Source organism: Haematobia irritans, chromosome 3 (genome assembly GCF_050003625.1).
Source record: "Haematobia irritans isolate KBUSLIRL chromosome 3, ASM5000362v1, whole genome shotgun sequence".
NCBI lineage: Eukaryota > Metazoa > Arthropoda > Insecta > Diptera > Muscidae > Haematobia > Haematobia irritans.
Genome location: NC_134399.1, coordinates 34773418 through 34793902, shown reverse-complemented (window position 1 = coordinate 34793902; position 20485 = coordinate 34773418). Strand labels below are relative to the sequence as shown.

The window sequence follows — 20485 nt, the reverse complement described above, 5'->3', positions numbered from 1 at the left end:
CATTCAATTGAAACTTGAAACTAAGTCCATTGCTTACAAGCAACTACTGGTGCTTACTTGGCATGAAAGTCTCAACATCAATGATGCCATGATGATATGATGATGGCGATGGTGATGGCTGTGCCGCTTGAGTATTTCAATTTGGAAGGGCTTGGGATGAGAGTGAGCAAAGTTGTTTTTTTTTTTTTTGTTATTCTACACTTAACATCACGATTGACCTCGTGAAGATCAACACCCGCACAAATTATACAATAGTTGTGTTTTTGTTGCTTTCGTTATTTTTGTTTTATGGTATCCACTTTAACCACCATTTTGTGGCAATGGTACCACAATACAACATATGGGATACCGAATATTATGGATGAAATTGTATTGAAAATTCTAGATAAGAGTAATACGGTGTTGTTGACATAATATGAGATTTTATAGGGGAGAGTGAGCCGGGGAAAATGTTTAATGACCAGGGCGTAGTTTCAAAGAGGGATGCTTTAATAAGAACTAGTATATATGTGACCGAAAGTTCGGCCAGGTCGACTCTTATGTACTCTCCACCATGAATTGCATACCGTCATCCTCAACTCAAGTAGCGGTAAAAGTAGCCGATGGCAAAGTCTCATAACTTTCTCAACATGATCTTCTCAATTGTACGTTAGTAAGGAGTCTATGTTAGATAAAAAAGGACAGATCATTGCTTCTGGTGGGGTTCTGGAGAGATTGGTAGATATTTATCTGAGAACTAGCATCGATTCAAGATTGCTCTCGAAGGGCTTACTCGAAGGGCAGGTCTACTGTGACCGCATTGCATGAACTAATCAGCTTTATTGAAAGCTCACCATCTGTCAATGAATACAAAATTATAGACATCGAATGGGCATTCAATAACGTCCATCCGAGTTCGATATTAAAAGTATTAACAATGTCGATACAGGGATATTTAGGCTTTAGGACGAACTTCTAGCGAAGAGGCGTATTTAAGCCACACTAGGGGAAACAAGTGTGGCTTAAATACGGCTGTACGGTTGCGTAAAGGGTGATACGGTCAAAATTTGGTCAATATAAACTTGACGTATTTCTTTCAATTTTGAATTTAAAAAACCTGAACACCCCTCATTTTGAAGGTGTGTGTGTAGAATGTTGCTCCTATTTTGATTTTGGAATTCACTCTTCAGTTGTCAAAATGCCGTCCAAGCAAGAAGAGCAGCGTATCAAAATTTTGCTCGCGCATCGCGAAAATCCGAGCTACTCGCACGCAAAGCTGGCAAAATCGCTAAAAGTTGCCAAATGTCGACAGCCAGGAAGTCTGGATCGGGGGGAAATCGAAAACCGGAAGCCGCTGAGACGACAAAGAGAGTTGCCGGTAGTTTCAAGCGAAACCCTAACCTCTCTCTCCGAGATGCCGCAAATAAGCTGGGTGTATCGTCTACAACCGTGCATCGAACCAAAAAACGAGCCGGACTATCGACTTACAAGAAGGTAGTGACTCCAAATCGCGATGATAAACAAAATACGACGGCCAAAGCGCGATCCCGGAGGCTGTACACGACGATGCTGACGAAGTTTGACTGCGTGGTAATGGACGACGAAACCTACGTCAAAGCCGACTGCAAGCAGCTTCCGGGACAGGAGTTTTATACGGCAAAAGGAAGGGGAAAGGTAGCAGATATTTTCAAGCACATAAAACTGTCAAAGTTCGCAAAGAAATATATGGTTTGGCAAGCCATCTATACCTGTGGCTTGAAAAGCAGCATTTTCATAGCTTCCGGGACTGTCAACCAAGAAATTTACGTGAAAGAGTGTTTGAATAAACGTCTGCTGCCTTTCCTGAAGAAACACGGTTGTTCCGTACTGTTTTGGCCGGATTTGGCATCTTGCCATTACGGTAAAAAGGCCATGGAGAGGTACGCCGCCAACTACGTGCAGGTGGTTCCCAAGGACAAGAACCCTCCCAACATGCCAGAGCTCCGCCCAATTGAGAAATACTGGGCTATTGTCAAGCGGAACCTAAAGAAGACCAAAAAAACTGCTAAGGACGAGCAGCAGTTCAAGGCAAACTGGCTTTCTGCGGGGAAGAAGGTGGACAAGGTGGCTGTACAAAATCTGATGGCAGGTGTCAAGCGTGAGGCCCGGCAATTCGGATTTGGAAAAGCGAAAGCCTAACTGAATATTTTTCCTGAATTTTGTACTAATTGAACTTGAAAAAGAAATTTAATTTGATTTTTTAAATAAACGATTTCACCGATTTACACGCGTTTTCCCTTGAACAAATTTTGACCGTATTACCCTTTAAGGTATCGCTGTAGTCGAAAAAACGCACGATCTACCGATTTGAGTTCTTGGACGGTTAAAAACTTTTGTCAATTTTCACTTGATTTACGCGATCTATTAAAATATTAAAAAAAGTTAATATTGGTGTTTATTTTAATATAGCCCATAAGAGCCATTAAGATTCGTAATCGTCCACTATATAAAATGACGTATGAATCGTTCCATATGGTTAAAATGAATGGGATCGTTTATGAGAGTTTATACTTGCGGACATCAGCGCGGACGAGACCTTCGATTTAAGCACCAAGGAAACTTACCTAAAATGAAAAGAAGAGAAAAAGAATATATTAATATACAATTCTTATGCATTAATTAAATTTAAAGTAAATTGTAGTAAAATATTTTGAAACTAAGAACACATTTTGAAGTGTCTTTTAGGTTAGGTTCGGTATAGTGGCAGCCCATTATTTTTGGGCTCAATTTAACTATTCATTTCATTGTGGTAACACAGGTGCTGAACTTCAATGAATGCTTCCCGATTCTATGGTAAGCTCAATGACAAAGATGTTTTGATGTTTTGGTAGATCTTGAAAATATTCTCACATCTAAGGGGTTCTTTACAAATTTTCTATAGAAATAAAATTTTGACAAAATTTTCTATAGAAATAAAATTTTCAAAAAATTTTCTATAGAAATAAAATTTTCAAAAATTTTCTATAGAAATAAAATTTTCAAAAAATTTTCTATAGAAATAAAATTATCAAAAAATTTTCTATAGAAATAAAATTTTCAAAAAAAAAATTTCTATAGAAATAAAATTTTCAAAAAATTTTCTATAGAAATAAAATTTTGACAAAATTTTCTATAGAAATACAATTTTCAAAAAATTTTCTATAGAAATAAAATTTTGACAAAATTTTCTATAGAAATAAAATTTTCAAAAAAAAATTCTATAGAAATAAAATTTTGACAAAATTTTCTATAGAAATAAAATTTTGACAAAATTTTCTATAGAAATAAAATTTTCCAAAAATTTTCTATGGAAATAAAATTTTGAGAAATTTTTTCTATAGAAATAAAATTTTCAAAAAATTTTCTATAGAAATAAAATTTTCAAAAAATTTTCTATAGAAATAAAATTTTGACAAAATTTTCTATAGAAATAAAATTTTGACAAAATTTTCTATAGAAATAAAATTTTCAAAAATTTTCTATAGAAATAAAATTTTCAACAAATTTTCTATAGAAATAAAATTTTCAAAAAAAAAATTCTATAGAAATAAAATTTTCAAAAAATTTTCTATAGAAATAAAATTTTGACAAAATTTTCTATAGAAATACAATTTTCAAAAAATTTTCTATAGAAATAAAATTTTGACAAAATTTTCTATAGAAATAAAATTTTCAAAAAAAAATTCTATAGAAATAAAAGTTTTAAAAAATTTTCTATAGAAATAAAATTCTCAAAAAGTTTTCTATAGAAATAAAATTTTCCAAAAATTTTCTATGGAAATAAAATTTTGAGAAATTTTTTCTATAGAAATAAAATTTTCAAAAAATTTTCTATAGAAATAAAATTTTGACAAAATTTTCTATAGAAATAGAATTTTGACAAAATTTTCTATAGAAATAAAATTTTCAAAAAATTTTCTATAGAAATAAAGATTTCAAAAAGTTTTCTATAGAAATAAAATTTTCCAAAAAATTTCTATGGAAATAAAATTTTGACAATTTTTTTCTATAGAAATAAAATTTTCAAAAATTGTTCCATAGAAATAAAATTTTGACAAAATTTTCTATAGAAATAAAATTTTGACAAAATTTTCTATAGAAATATAATTTTCAAAAAATTTTTTATAGAAATAAAATTTACAAAAAATTTTCTATAGGAATAAAATTTTCCAAAAATTTTCTATGGAAATAAAAATTTGACAAATTTTCTATAGAAATAAAAATTTCAAAAAATTTTCTATAGAAATAAAATTTTTTAATAATTTTCTATGGAAATAAAATTTTGACAAATTTTTCTATAGAAATAAAATTTTGACAAAATTTTCTATAGAAATAAAATTTTGACAAAATTTTCTATAGAAATAAAATTCTATAAAAATAATAACCAGAAAAATATGACCAAAAACTGCGAAATAAGATTATTTTATTTGGATTATTTTTGGCTCGAGTGGCAGCCGTGATTGGAAGACAAAATGAAAAGCATATAGAAAGAATATATTAATATAACAATCATCATACATTAGTTAAATATATTTAAGCTTAAAGTTAATATACGTTAAATATTTTGAAGTCAAGAAAACATTTTTACCTTGAAAATTTTGAAAAATTTTTCTATAAAATTTTGACAAAACTTTCTATAGAAATAAAATCTTAAAAAATGTTCTCTAGAAATAAAATGTTGACAAAATTTTCTATAAAAATAAAATTGTGACAAAATTTTCTATAGAAATAAAATTTTGGCAAAAATGCTTATAGAAATAAAATTTTGACAAAATTTTCTATAGAAATAAAATTTTCAAAAAGTTTTCTATAGAAATAAAAATTTGGCAAATTTTCTATAGAAATAAAATTTTGACAAAATTTTCTATAGAAATAAAATTTTGACAAAATTTTCTATAGAAATACAATTTTGACAAAATTTTCTATAGAAATAAAATTTTGACAAAATTTTCTATAGAAATAAAATTTTCAAAAAAGTTTCTATGGAAATAAAATTTTCAACAAATTTTCTATAGAAATAAAATTTTGACAAAATTTTCTATGGAAATAAAATTTTGACAAAATTTTCTATAGAAATAAAATTTTGACAAAATTTTCTATAGAAATAAAATTTTGACAAAATTTTCAATAGAAATAAAATTTTCAAAAAATTTTCAAAAAATTTTCTATGGAAATAAAATTTTCAAAAAATTTTCTATAGAAATAAAATTTTGACAAAATTTTCTATGGAAATAAAATTTTCAAAAAAATTTTCTATAGAAATAAAATTTTCAAAAAATTTTCTATAGAAATAAATTTAAAAAAATCTATAGAAATAAAATTTTGACAAAATTTTCTATGGAAATAAAATTTTCAAAAAAATTTTTATAGAAATAAAATTTTCAAAAAAATTTTATAGAAATAAAATTTTCAAAAAATTTTCTATAGAAATAAAATTTTGACAAACTTTTTTAAAAATAAAATGTTGACAAACTTTTCTATAGAAATAAAATTTTGACAAAATTATCTATAGAAATAAAATTTTGACAAAATTTTCTATAGAAATAAAATTTTGACAAAATTTTTTATAGAAATACAATTTTTACAAAATTTTCTATAGAAATAAAACTTTGACAAAAATTTTTTATAGAAATAAAATTTTGACAAAATCTTTTATAGAAATAAAATTTTCTATAGGAATACAATTCTATGGTAAAGAAATAATAACCAGAAAATTCCACGCTTCTGATTAAATTCCACATTTATAGCATGCGAGCCAGTATTTATTTCATTGTTTCCCATTGTTAAAGAGAGCAGAGCACAGCACCCCAAACTCAAACAATCTCAAGAAACCACAATAGCAACTGGAGAAAAATATCAACAACAATTCACAGCAGCAAAAACAACAACAACCACAACAAACTTGAATTAGCCCCAATTAATGTTTTAATTGAAGTTGTTTTATATACAATTTTTATATTTTATTCCTATGTTGATAAAGCCAGGGGTTCTTGGTGTTTGCAGAAAATTGAAAAAAAAAACTTCTATGGCAATATTCATAAATTAATTGTAGAACAACAATAAAATATAAAATAATGGGAAAGAACGGTAGAGAGGGAGAGAGTGGGAGAGAGAGTTGCAAATGGGAGGTTAGAGACATTCAGAACACTGAGGGAAGACAAAGTATACGAATTAGAAACAATGACAGCCGCAAATAAAATGGCATAAATTAAAATGGAAATTTATGTTGGTTTCCTCAGAACTATGATTTCAGTCTGAAGATTGTTATGGGAACAGGCATTTGTGAAAAGCTTTTCTTTCTTTCTGAGTTTGAGTTTTTTTTTCTCCTACTTGGCTGCCTATTATAAACTCATTTTTCTCACTTTAACTGCCTTTAACTTGTCTTTAAAATGTCTATTTTATGCAAATATAGTGGAATTAGCAATGATTGCTAAAAACTTAAAGCTTGTTAGTAATGCTCGTCTGTCAATCGATCGAAGTGTATGTCAGTTCGCAGTAATCAAAACCCAAGAGAATTAACAGCTCCTTCCATGTCATGACTAAATATCTGTTGCTATACGCAGACACATTTATCGAAAGGTATACAACCATTTGCGGTTTAAGAAATTAACTATACTTTAACTGTTTGATTTAATGAGACTTTGATGTAAAAAAAAAAAAAACAAACAAAAACCAATTGGCTTGGTCACGTTTTTTTTTGTTTTCTTAGCGTTCTATAAAAGGAAGAGTTTTTTTTTTTTTTTTTTGAAGGCACTGATCGATGTTAATTTTAATGTTTGTGTAAAATTTGATTAAACCTGATCTCAATTGAGCCTATGACCACATTTTTAATCAACATTATGGCACTATGATATAACTGAGGCCATGTTCAATTTTTATACCCATCGCCACACTGTGGAACAGGGTATTATAAGTTATGACATATGTTTGCAACACCCAGAAGCAGACGAGATAGACATATGGTGTCGCTGGCAATATTGCTCAGGGTGTGTCCTAGAATCAATATAGCCATGTCCGCACTGAAAAAAATATTTACGTGATATTAAAAATTACGCAACCTAAATTTTAGGATGCGAAATTTACAAAATATTAAGGACAAATTTCTTTAAAATAATTAATTTTTACACAATTCTTTATCTATTTTTCACAATTCTTTAGAATGTCAGGCCAGGTCCAGTGTCCGTCAATTTCCCGTCATTCATTAATTTATGGTTCTGTTGATCTGGGCCTACGTAGACATGGTAAGTTCTTCGAATTTCGGGATTACAATAGAATCGTTTGGGCTGATGTTATTGCATATTTCTCGTCCATTGATTTGTACCCTTTTTTGTGTGCTCTGATATTGATAGTCTTGTTACATTCCTTGATACTCATCTTCTAAATCTTTTTGGATTTGTCCCGGTTGTTCGACGTTATGTATCCGAAGATTTAAGTTCTTGGCTTAAATCAAGGGATATCCTAATGTCGAGATCTCTCAGGGACATTGTATACAAGGAGTATCTTAGGCATCCGACTGACGTAAATCGTCAGGTTTATCGTAAGTATAGGAACCGAGCGAAGGCCATCCTTTGGAGGGAGCGTAGACGGTATTACACGGAGACTTTTAGTGGTATGGGTACTTCACAGATGTGGAGAGTTCTTCGTGAAGGTGAAGGTTGTATATATAGTGATGATGATTTGCATGGCGCATCTTTTGATGCATATGATCTCAATAATTTATTCGTTATGTCGAAGTCGAATGTATCAGACAGACCGGATTTGAGAAGTGAATTGTTTTCTGACTCGCGCTTTTCTTTTGATTGTGTTTTCGAGGAGGATATTACCAGGGCTATGGACCGTGTTAAATATGGCTCTCTTGGCGTAGATGGTATTCCCATGAAATTTATTAAGACATTTTTCCCTTATATTTCTCGGTGTCTATTTCACCTATTTAACACTATATTTATGACATCTGTTTTCCCCACCGCCTGGAAGAGAGCTCGGTTTATCCCTATTCCCAAGAGTAGAAATGTGACTTGTATTAATGATATGAGACCAATTAGTATTCTCCCAGCTCCAAGATTGGAAACATTTAATTAAGAGACAGATACACGAATATATTGATGACCGTCAGATGCTTAGCAGTTTTCAGTATGGTTTTCGGACAGGACTAGGTACTTCCTCATTGCTCTTGGATTTGACGGAGACAATAAGGGTTTTTGTTGATACTGTTGAGAGTGGTGTACTTGTTGCTTTGGATTTAACCAAAGCATTGGACAGGGTAGATTACCTTAAGCTGAGGACCAAATTTTTATTTAGTTCTGATGCCTGTAAATTGATTTTTTCGTACTTATCAGGCCGCTCCCAATTTCTCCAATTTGATGGCATTACGTCCGATACACTTGCAATTAGTAGTGGCGTTCTTCAGGGCTCGGTCCTAGGTCCATTGCTTTTTATTCTATATCTCAATGACCATTGTAGCTGTATTCCTTTTCTGTATGCTGATGACATCCATCTCTTTTTTCATAATAGTTGTATTTCTCAGCTTCAAACAAGTGTTGACTGTGCCTTGAATATGGTTGGTTGGAGTCAAATAACTTAGATGTCAATGTCTCGAAATTCAAATACTTGCTTTTTGGACCTGTACGTGAACAGCCGTGGATAATTGATGTTATGTTACTTATAAAGGTACGCCAGTTACATATGTTGATGAGATGAAATGTTTGGGTTTTTTCTAGACGGAAAACCTAATTTTGGGGCCCATATTGATTACTTGTTTTCGAAGGTATTAATTTCCCTACGTAGGCTCTACAGTACTAACATGTATTTACCCTTGTTTGTCAGGAGAAACCTTGCATTTGGTTTACTTATGTCGAATATTTGCTACTGTATTGAAGTGATTTCCGGTACGACTGGGGAGAATATGCATAGACTGGAAAGGATATTCAATATGGTAGTACGTTTTTTGTACAGTTTGGGTCGATTTGACCACGTTTCGGAACAAGCTATTGAATTCCTTGGGATGCCTTTTGCACTGTACGTTCAATTGCGGAACCTGATCTTCTTCTATCCATCCAATGTGGATCTAGGTTAGGTTAGGTTAGGTGGCAGCCCGATGTATAAGGCTCACTTAGACTATTCAGTCCCTTGTGATACCACATTGGTGAACTTCTCTCTTATCACTGAGTGCTGCCCGATTCCATGTTAAGCTCAATGACAAGGGACCTCCTTTTTATAGCCGAGTCCGAACGGCATTCCACATTGCAGTGAAACCACTTGGAGAAGCTTTGAAACCCTCAGAAATGTCACCAGCATTACTGAGGTGGGATAATCCATTGTATATACCATTGTTGAAGTTTATATGTTATTAGAATTTTGTGTGATGCAGGATTTTAGGTCTATTTATTGACTTTTGTATCACTTTGTACGATAATAAATGAAATGAAATGAAATTAATTGACCCAATTAATATTTAATTGAAATGTCTTCAATCGCAGAAATGATTAAATTAATTGACCCAATTAAATTAATTGATACTATAAATTTATGTGATTGATTTTTATTTCAATTAAAAAGTTTGTCTAAATTTTCGTGACATTTTTTCTGTGTAACAAGACCAGATATTGTCGGACCAAAGCCATTGAAGTTCTAAACAAAGTGCAAGACTTCATCAAGTTAAACTGGAAGAAACCAAAGAAGAAGCTGTGTTTGCACCAACGTGATCAGTTGCCGAATTTTGGGTTCACAGATGAGAAGCCATTCCAGATTGATCTCAATATGTTGGGATTTTTCCTTGGGGCATTTGGGAGAGTAAGGTTGGCACTGAAAATACCCAAGTCGCATGAGCCCAAATATCGCAGGGCCACTTTCGTGGAGCGTATAAAGGCTTTGTCGTCCGTATAAAGGCCATAGTTCGTGCCAAAGGTAGCCAATTCAAATAAATCTAACATGATTCTATTTTTTTTTTTGTTATTTTCGAAATTTTTTGCTTTTGAACAATAAAATTCCAAAAAAATAGCATTTAACTTTATTGCATTACATATCAGTCACCGTGTATTTGTTATTTAATAGAATTTTGTTTTAATTTGTGAGCGTCTACTTTCATTATGTTGCGGCATTTATCTAAAGAAAAAATAGGCCCTTAAATTTACATACAAATATGAAGAAAAATCAATTTCAATTTGTCATTTTAACTTCCAATCACTTTCGAATTGATATCAAGTTTTGGTTAAGCATTTCCAAATTCGTAAAAAAAACTACTTACTAGAGCCACCGAAAAAAATTACATAAAAATATCACACAAAAAAATAATACTAAACTAAATTGAGTTTTAAATTCTTGATTTTAGCCCAGATTTGTACTTAAAATTTTAAGTACGTCTGTACTATTTTGTACTTTAATCAAGTTGAGAAGAGATCATCTAACGAAATCAAGCTCAGGGAAGCTAAAAATGAGAAATTAGTGCTCACTGAAGTGCAAACACTCTTGTTTTTAGTTCGGAAAAATAGAGAAAATAGAGGGAGAAAAAATATAAAGTTTACTCTCATTTGTACGCTCACAGAATACAAAGTCAGTGTTGCCGCTTGTTGAAATTATGTAAAACTAAAAAACTTCCACAAGTCAATTAACTATCCGTAAATTTCAAATGTTTATTTTCATATCAAACATAAGTTATACCTTATACACATTAGGCTTGAAATCTATAAAAAGTGAATTTTAAATCCCTTATTTATAAGGCAAATGACAGTTGAAATCTAGTTAAAGTGGATTTTGGAAGTGTAATGTGAATGAGGTTTTAAATAATTGTTTATATATTCTATAAACACTATTTGGATGAAAAAATACAATATTCCCAATTAATTACCGTTTTCAGACATATTGAAAGAATCTATGTAAACGATGATGCATTATGTTCCTATAAAAATTTTCAAAAAAGAGCTTGGTGACAGAGTTAATAAGAAAAGAATTTATATTACAAAATGATGCTACCATAAAGGACGCATAAAATACATTTAGTAATAAACTACCGATTATCAAAAAATGCCATGCGAGCTTTCGAAGTGAAAGTGAGAAACAAAAGCAAACATTTTATATTGAAGAATCAATTAATACGAACAATCTCATAATTTTATTTATTTATTAAAATCTTTCTCATAATTTATCTATACCCATCATTCAAGAAGAAAATTGTCAAACGGCAACACTGCTTTCATCCCCTAAAACTAATATGATAATACTGCTGTACTCAAGTAAAGCTTATGTTTGTAAGAATATACCTCCTCTCTCTGCCTCTTTACTCTCTTCATAAGCGCATCATACTCGATATATGCGCCAGGGATGGAAAACATTGTATCCAAGAACTTTTCTGGACATGCATGGAACTAATTAACTTCATTACAAATGGTAAGCAATTTTATTTGGGGTTTGCTAAGAATTGGATCATTTCGAGTTATCGAACTCACAAAAACATAAAAATTTAAATTTTTATATATATATTTTTGTGAACAAAATTTTAGTAACAAACTTTTGTTTCTGTATTTAGCAAACTATTTAATATTAAGATATTCAACAGGTAGTAAATTGCGAATATCTTCTCTCCGGTTTATGCAAATTTTTTAACAGTTAAGTTCCAAACTGACATATAAGTATATAGGCGGGATGACTGATATATCCGTTGATTCGATTAAATGTTAGCTAACCGTGCCCTAACGTATCTTGATATAAACAAATAAACATTTTTATATTAATCGTAAGGATTTATATCTAGAAAAATTTACTTACAATTTTCTCTTTCAAATACCCTATCCTACCCCAAAAACAAGTATTTGCACAAAAGTGAGTTTGTCTGCTTTAAGGTACGATTTAATTAGCAAAAGTACGTTTTTAGTGCTACGGTGTATATTTTCCATCCCTGTTCTACTTAGCTCAGGCATTTAGACTTTTGCTTTTAGTTTCAGTTTTGGAGTCATAGTGAAAAGATGAGTGCGGTTGAAGTAAATACGGACGAAGCACAACAGGAAGATGGAGACAAAGAATTAAAACAAATTTTAAAAACAATAAACTGTTGTGCGGCTTTCCCATACCTAAAAGGTAAGTATAAATTTAAGTGAAAGTGAGTGAAAAAATAATATAAATGTGTAATGGTACAAGTATATATGTATGTGCAAATGCATATTTTAAATTGGTATGTATGGCATGTACGTGAAATATGTGTTGGTAGAAATGTTTTTAGGAGATATGTTTTCTTATTTGTGTAATTGTGTACACAATAATTTATTTATTAGGAAAGATCGCTTTTTTGTTTCTAAACTTTTTTTACCAACACATATTTCACGTACATGCCATACATACCAATTTAAAATATGCATAAATACATACCAACTTAAATGCATATGTACATATGTACAAATAAGCGAAAATAGGCTTGGGTATGTGAATAAACACAAACTCTGGTTGGCACCCACCCATGCATGCCTAAGCTTACAAAAATAAGTATGTATACCCATTTTCTCAAACACAAGCCTTTTTTCGTTTTATGTTTGGTAGTATGTGCATATACATATTTTAAGTTGGTATGTATGTACGTAAAATGTGTTCGGGTTTTTTTAGCTAAGAAAAAATTTTGCGAAAACGTTTGGTAAATGTAATATTTGTCGTATGCAGAGCAATATTTGTGTGCGCTTGTACCAATGTATATAGTGCCTTTATTTGATTCTCTCAAAGAGTTTACTAGAATTGGTCGATTTATTATTTGAAATAAGAAAGTGTGAAATTAAATAGGAAATTGAAAAAATGTGAGTAATATTGAATGTGATGTTTTCAAACAATTTTTTTCATACATACGTACATACTACCAAACTGAAATATGCATGTGCACATACATCCAAACTTAAAACGAAAAGAGACTTGTGTTTGAGAAAATGTGTATACTTATTTTTGTAAGCTTCTTCATTATAGTGTATTAATGAGGCATGTGTGGATGTTTGTGTTTATTCACCCCCAAAAAGTGAACTCAACATGGAAGAAAATGTAGATTTATTTTGACAAGTTTAACAAAAATATTTACTAATAACAGCATGATATAAATAAGTTAATAGATTTGTCTAATTAAAAACTAAATATTAAACACATTAAATTTTTCCTGTAGTTTAAAAATCATATTTTGAAGGAAAAAATTGGAGTTTAAAATTGTTCAAAAGTAAAACTATTTAAATTGAGCCTGTTTTGAACTTTCCATAGCGTTAAAGACATTAAAAAAATGTTTAATTCCTATATTTTTGTATTTATATTCTTTATTATATCATATAATAATTATATCATGCTACTATAAGTGAAATAGTTTTGTTAAAATATTAGAAATAAATCTACATTTTCGTTAATGTTCACTTTTCACTACTTAATAACAAACAATTTATAAATAGAATATTATTTATAATTTTTATCTATGTGTTGTGTAGACGCAAAAATAAACAGCTCAAATTTAATTTATTTGCAAAACGAAGACATAAAGGAAGCCATTCCTGTTCTCGGACTTCGAATTGAATTTCGAGAAAAACTTTACAAATGGAGAAATGAACAGGTAACACTGGACCATTAAAAATAGCTTTATTTAAATTTGAAAATATTTCTTTTCATTTAGGTACACCACGATGAGGTACCAATGCCAATCGCGGGTCCTCAAGCGAAAGATGTCCACAAGAAGAATTGTGATTTTCGTGGGAAACAAATTTTAAATAGGGTAAAATTAAACTATTATTTCTTACACAGAAAAAAGTAAACTGTTATATAGGAAGAATGAACTACCTGGTGGCAAAATTGCACTAAAATGTGCACCCTATTTTGAGATTTCCACAAAGCGTTTTTAAAAAATTTTATAATTTTTTGATTTAATTTTAATTTTTAACTGTAATTTACGAAATAGAGAAGAAATAAACTAAAAGTAAAGAAAAAATCATTGGCGCAAATCATGACCATTTTAACCATAAAGTAGTGCATTCTTACTATTTTTGGAAACCGTATGAAACTTTATTGAGCCGTTCAAAATTTCGAAAAAAAAATTTTAAATTTAACTAAAAACATATCATTTAACTAAAAAACATGTATGTTAAATTTAGCGTTAGTTGAACTACGGACTTTTTTTCTTTAGAGCTTGGCGGACATATTATGCGAAAATGCTATTGGAACGGCAATTATTCAATATGAACGCAAGTATCAAAGCCTGACGAAAGACTATCGAGATGAACTTATAAATATAATTGCAAACGAGGCTGTATCTAATGATATAAAAATTAGGATTAATGAATTCACTTTGCTCCTTGATGAAATTGTATGGGTTTTGCCGTCTGAGGAATCTGTTAAGGTATATATTTTATTCTAAAATAAAATATTTTTTATCGCCTTATTTTTTAATTTATTTTCGGCAACTAAAATAAAGTAGAATAAAATAAATAAAACTAGTAAATAAATTGATAAAATAATAAAGCAAAAAATACGTAGTAAATAAAATATTAAAAAATGAAATAATTAAAATAAAAAATATTAAATTATTTATTAAAATATTAAAATAAATAAATAAAAAATATTAAATTATTTATTAAAATATATTAAAATAAATAAATAAAAAAATATTGAATTATAATTAAATTATTTATTTTTTCTGTTTCATTTTATTGTCTCTTATTTTATTTTATTTACTATTTATTTCATTCTTAGTATATTGTGTTTGTTATATTTTTATTTCAATTATTTTAATTTTATTTTCATATTAAGGATTATTATTTTATTCCCCGTGATGGGAAAGAGAACCCAAGTGGAAAATTATATTCAAAATATAAAAACCGCCGGGCAAAACGACTTAAGTGCGATAAAAGCGCCGCAAAATTTGAGGAAGCTGAAATGGATATGGATATACGCGAGATTCCAGAAGTGGATGAGAATGTAGCGACGTCCATTAAAACCAGTCTAAATCGGGGATCATTAGACTGGGAGGAAGTAACTGAACAGTGGAAGAAAACTTTTCTTCTTAGACGAAGCGAACTGCTAAAATTATCGCATACAGAATTTTTATCTTCGTGGACTAAATTTGCTCATGCCAAAGCAGCAGACTTGGTAAGAATATATATATAAAAATATAAAATGTATAGTAAATTAGGACTGAATTAAAGGTAAAACTAAAATAAATATAAATTAAATTAAAAGTTTTAATTATATTTTAAGTTAATATTAACTTAATTTTGAAACTAATCTAATTTAATTTAATTTCAAATAAAATTAAATACATTTTTATCACATTTCATTTCATTCATTCTTCATTTACTTTCAATAGATTGAAATCGACTTTGAATTTTTGTACCCAGGGAAAGCCCATATGTTGTTTTCAAAGTGGGAAACTTTTAAATCCAAAATTATCACTTACTATCAATTAAATCTAAATAATGAATTCTGCAAGCAACAATTGTCGAAAGCAAAGAAGACCAGCAATATAGGTATAAATTCTAAATTATATATCTAAATATCTTAATTAGTTAATGTTTTAATGTGTTGGTAGTGTTTTTTTTTTTTGTATAGTAGAAAAAAAATGTATTGTAGAAATAGACATATTGTAGGAAAGTTTTATTCCAATTTTGCTATTATTAAGCATTTGCTATATTTTACGTTATCAGATTCTGAAGACTACTTCATTACAATTCTGTTAAATGGTATTTTCCAATCCAATGCAAGATTTAAAAACCTGGATGGCAAAAAAACAAAGAAAATCACAATTGCTGATAGCCAAGAAAGTTTCGTCGTTCATTTGCTAACAATAAATGACTATCGCCGTAAAATTGAAGATATAGTAAACAAATACTATTCTGCAGGACTAACAATTCAACCATTCCTGATTGCAGTAGGTGACGAAAACGACTTACAAGATTTTTATGTATACTTTGACAACAATCTATTGAAATTTGATTCATTTTTAAAAAGTCTAGATATTTGCTTTAAAATCTTTCATGTTTTATCTTTAAAATATGCAGTTGCTTGTGAACACCCTTGGCTGTTTATTCAGAAATATTTTTTTTGTATTAAAACTGAATTTGATATTAAATCGTCCGACGTTACGTCAGTTATAGATTACTTAAACTGAAACTAATGTTCATATATAAAAATACTCAAAATGTATATCTGCTTCAAGTGCAAAACAAAAACTCTAACGCCAAAACATTTAATAACTCATTTTAAAAATATTCACTTTTTAACAAGGAAATCGTTATATATTCTTTGTATGCAAGATTTTTGTAATCAAACTTTTACCAATTTTACTTTATTTCGAATACATTTGGAGAATGTACATGGTAATAGCAACACAAATACACATACACAAATACAAAATGATTCATCAACTTTCAATTTAAATTTACCCAATTATTCTATATCAGTTCCTAACAAGGAAAATGTTTTTCAGAAAGAATCCAAAATTGTTTCTTTTTCTCTTGATGAAATTAAAACTAAAGTAATAGAGCTCTCTTTAAAATTATATGACTTGAATTCCGTACCTAGAAACTTAGTTCTTGAAATACAATCTTCTGTATCGTCAATAATTTCATCTGCAGCATCAATAATTTCCAGTTTTATACCCGAAGAAAAATTAAAAAACGAGTTAAAATCGGTTTTGGATTTTTGTAAGAACCCTTTTCAGGATATATCCACAGAATACAAAACAATTAAATTGTTGAAAAGTTTAGAACTCTACGAAGATTCAAAACTTGTTGTAATAGATGAGAAAATAACTGAAGTAGTACAAAATGGCAATCCTACATTGGGACCAAAGAAATTGGAAATTGTTGTCATGCCACTAAAATTCATGATAAAATCTATTTTCAGTATTCCAAATCTTCTTAATCTTACTTTACAAAATATTCAGACTTCTTTATCGGACGACAAGCTGAGTTCTTTCGCAAACGGAGATCTTTTTAAAAAAGTTGTACAACAATATCCGTCTCGAATACAAATTCCTTATATATTATATTTTGACGATTTTCAAATAAATAATGCTCTGGGCGGCAATACGTACTCCGTTTGCGGTTGCTACATGCAATTTCCTTTGATTCCAAAACATTTGCTGTCCCAGTTGCAGTTTATTTTCACGGCCGCTTTTGTATCAACTAAAAATCTTAAAGAATGTGGAAATGAAAGTTCATTTCATAGCTTTGTAGAGGATTTAAAACAGCTGGAATTAGGCATAGATTTAATTGTCAATGGCAGTGTTCAAAAAGTTCATTTTATTCTTGGCTTAGTTGTCGGTGATAACTTGGCTGTTAATAGTATAGTGGGTTATGTACAATCATTTAACGCTATGCATTATTGTCGCGCCTGTACACGTTTGAAAACGCAAATGCAGTCAGATAATAGAGAAGTTTCCGCAAATTTGAGATCTGAATTTAATTACGAAATTGACCTCTCTAAAAATAATACCACTAAAACCGGAATAAAAGAATCTTGCGTATTTGCAGATCTCAACCATTTCAGTGTAACCAATAATTATACATTTGATTTAATGCACGATTTGTATGAGGGTGTTTGCGCGTACGATGTATGCAATATATTGATAGCATTGATCAATAATAATATTTTATCACTCAACACGATAAATAGTAGAAAGGAACTTTTCGCATATGGTGAGATAGAAATCGGAAATATTTCAAAGCCTTTAGAAATGGATAAATTAAATTCTTGTAATTTGAAAATGTCAGCTAGCGAGGCTGCCGCTTTTGCCCATTTTTTACCTCTGCTAATTGGGGATCTAGTACCTGTCAATAATCAATATTGGGGTCTATTGCTTCTTTTGTTAGATATAATTGAAATACTACTTAGGCCTAATTATACACATGAAGACCTACAACAATTAAAATCAGTTATAAGCGATCACCATATCTTGTATAAAAAATTATTTGGTAGCCTTAAACCCAAACACCACTTCCTCGTGCATTACGCGACGTCAATACAAAAATGTGGTCCGTTAAAATACTTATGGTGCATGCGTTTCGAAGCAAAGCATAAAGAGGCAAAAATTTATTGCCATAACATTCCATCGCGGCGCAATCCTCCACAAACTTTAGCAATTAAAGCGGGTCTCAAATTTTCAAAATTTTTAGTTGATCACAAAAACGGCCTAGAACCTTTTTTAACTTGCCATTCTTTTGTTTCGAAAGCAGATGCAAATAAATATTTTGAAGAAATTCATTTTAAGCCTGAAATTTTTTTTACGGAATTTGAAGTCTGTAATGATTTAACTTATAAAGGAACTCGATATAAATCAACTTATTATTTGGGGATTCACTCAACAAATTTTGAATTATATAAAATAATATACCTCATAATAAAGGACATTGAAAATGTTTTTATTTTATGTAAAGAAATTTCAATTAAAAGTTTCGATAAACACTTCAGAGCCTATGAAGTTGGTTCAGTTAAAGAACAAATTCAAATGAAAAATATCAATGAATTCAATACATTTCCAATGCATTTGTATCCTATCAATAATGGGAAAGTATATGCCAGACCCAAACATGTATACTAGCCTTTTTTTATTTCATTGACTACTTATTGTATGTATATAATTTAGCCATAAAACTTTTGTTGTAAATAAAAATGTGATCTAAATTAAACGCGTTTTATTTATGGGGTTTGGATACGGGATTAAATTATACTTAAATTATGATTGTTTCCGACTTATATCGAATATATACAAAACTTAAATTAAATATTATTCTCTCTTAATTTAAGTAATTTCTCGGATTGAATTGCACTTATAAAAACTTAAAATATAATTTTTGCTAGCTTGAATTAAGTGCAGAGTTTTCCTAAATAAAGTACGATGAATGATTGAGTTAAGAAAAGGTCGCTCTTAAAATAAGCAATGTGTGTACATAACTTAAGTACCATTCATACTTAAATTAAGAACTTATCATGACAAATTTGAGACATTTTCAGGATTGAATCCAGTACTAAATAGATTGAATTGATAACTGATTAACGTAAATCAAGAACTGAGCCGGCATAAAATAAGAATTAAGAAAGCTTAAAGGAAGCATTTTCGGGATTATAATGAAAAGAGCTTCGGGATTAATACAAGCATTATATGTCTTAATTCAAGATAGCTCAAATATTGAATTAAGTGTGGTTCGTAGCTTGAAATCAGTATTCCGTTTCTTAAAAAATACTAAATTTAAGCCACATGTACTTAAAAATTCTATACTTGAATTGAGAAATCTTAGCTTGGTGTTAGAAAAACCGTACTAGCTATACTTCTGACACCGCTGCGGCTTGAATTAAGAAATCTTTTCTTATTTTTTCTTTGTGTGATGGTTATATATGACATTTGGTTTATGACCAAAATACACCAAAAGTGAAGTCATTATTCTTCCCCCTTAAATGGTATCACACAACCTATTGTTTTGGACAAAAAAAAGTCCGATTTTTCTTTTTTTATTTCATACCGGCCATTTACCTTTTGTGGCATAGTGTGGCACATTGTAATAGTTTAATTTTTATGACACCTTTTTTTTGAAAAAGAAATTGTGTCATATTTGCCTTTACAAGCATAGAGAAAGAAAGATGATATGCCGAAACCGCTTACTATGCAAGAACTTATAACAAGCCGTTTAAATGAGGCACAATTACCATTCATAGTTAGCACCTTGATGATGGCTTAGAAGTATTTGGGATTCTTTTTCTTGTTTGGTTGTATTTCTTTTCATATGCAACAAGAAACTGTATATGGTGTTCCGGGTAAAAGGGTATATGATTTTGGAATGATAGATTTATGATTATGGAGAGACCAGTATCAGATGAATTGGTTATTAAATATGTTTTTCCCATTAATTTCTATTGTCTGCATTGGCAGCCATTAATTGTCAGGTTGCCTGCAGGGTTTTTTTCTACTGGGTACATACTCTTCATGCACACAAAAAATTTTTTTTCTGATTCAATCACGAAATTAATTGATCCAATTAATTTTTTAATTGAAATGTCTTCAATCACAGAAATGATAGTATCAATTAAAAAATTAATTGAAGGCCAATTAAAAAATTAATTGATCCAATTAAAAAATTAATTGATACTATTAATTTTTGTGATTGATTTTTGTTTCAATTAAAAAAATTTTTGATTCAATTACATTTTTAATTGAATATTTTTTAAAACTCAATTAAAATTTTAATTGGAAAAATTTTCGTGAAATTTTTTTCTGTGTGCCATATTACATTTATAGTGCGAACTTCAAAGGCCATATACTTTGGAGTGGGAGGTCATCTCCAATAACAATTGTAATGAGAAGTAACAAGTATATACGGCCGTAAGTTCGGCCAGGCCGAATCTAATATACCCTCCACCAGGGCTGTGGAGTCGAGCCAATTTTGCTCGACTCCGACTCCGACTCCGACTCCAGCATTTTTCATCAGCTCGACTCCGACTCCGACTCCGGAGTCGACTCCGGGTAATATAACTAAATCTCATTTTAATGACATTA

At 29.9% G+C, this 20485-nt stretch overlaps 2 protein-coding genes across 3 annotated transcripts in view; one reads left to right on the top strand and one right to left on the bottom strand.

Moving 5' to 3' along the window:
* raskol (Ras GTPase-activating protein raskol) overlaps positions 1-20485 on the bottom strand; it is a 679447-nt gene that overhangs the window by 415716 nt on the left and 243246 nt on the right. The gene's annotated exons all lie outside the window — the stretch shown is intronic.
* LOC142228878 (uncharacterized) lies at positions 11955-18612 on the top strand. The gene is made up of 6 exons (XM_075299414.1): positions 11955-12066; positions 13434-13555; positions 13616-13714; positions 14123-14335; positions 14746-15084; positions 16301-18612. Exons 1-6 carry the CDS (start codon positions 11955-11957, stop codon positions 18533-18535), a joined length of 3120 nt encoding a protein of 1039 aa, XP_075155529.1. The 3' UTR covers positions 18536-18612.

What these genes read in the sequence shown, in the direction of transcription:
- LOC142228878 (XM_075299414.1), top strand. Translation starts at nt 11,955, where the DNA reads ATGAGTGCGGTTGAAGTAAATACGGACGAAGCACAACAGGAAGATGGA. An exon ending in CGTCTGAGGAATCTGTTAAG is followed by an intron (nt 14,336 to 14,745) that starts GTATATATTTTA and finishes TTTCATATTAAG; the next exon opens with GATTATTATTTTATTCCCCG. An exon ending in ATGCCAAAGCAGCAGACTTG is followed by an intron (nt 15,085 to 16,300) that starts GTAAGAATATAT and finishes ATACATTTGGAG; the next exon opens with AATGTACATGGTAATAGCAA.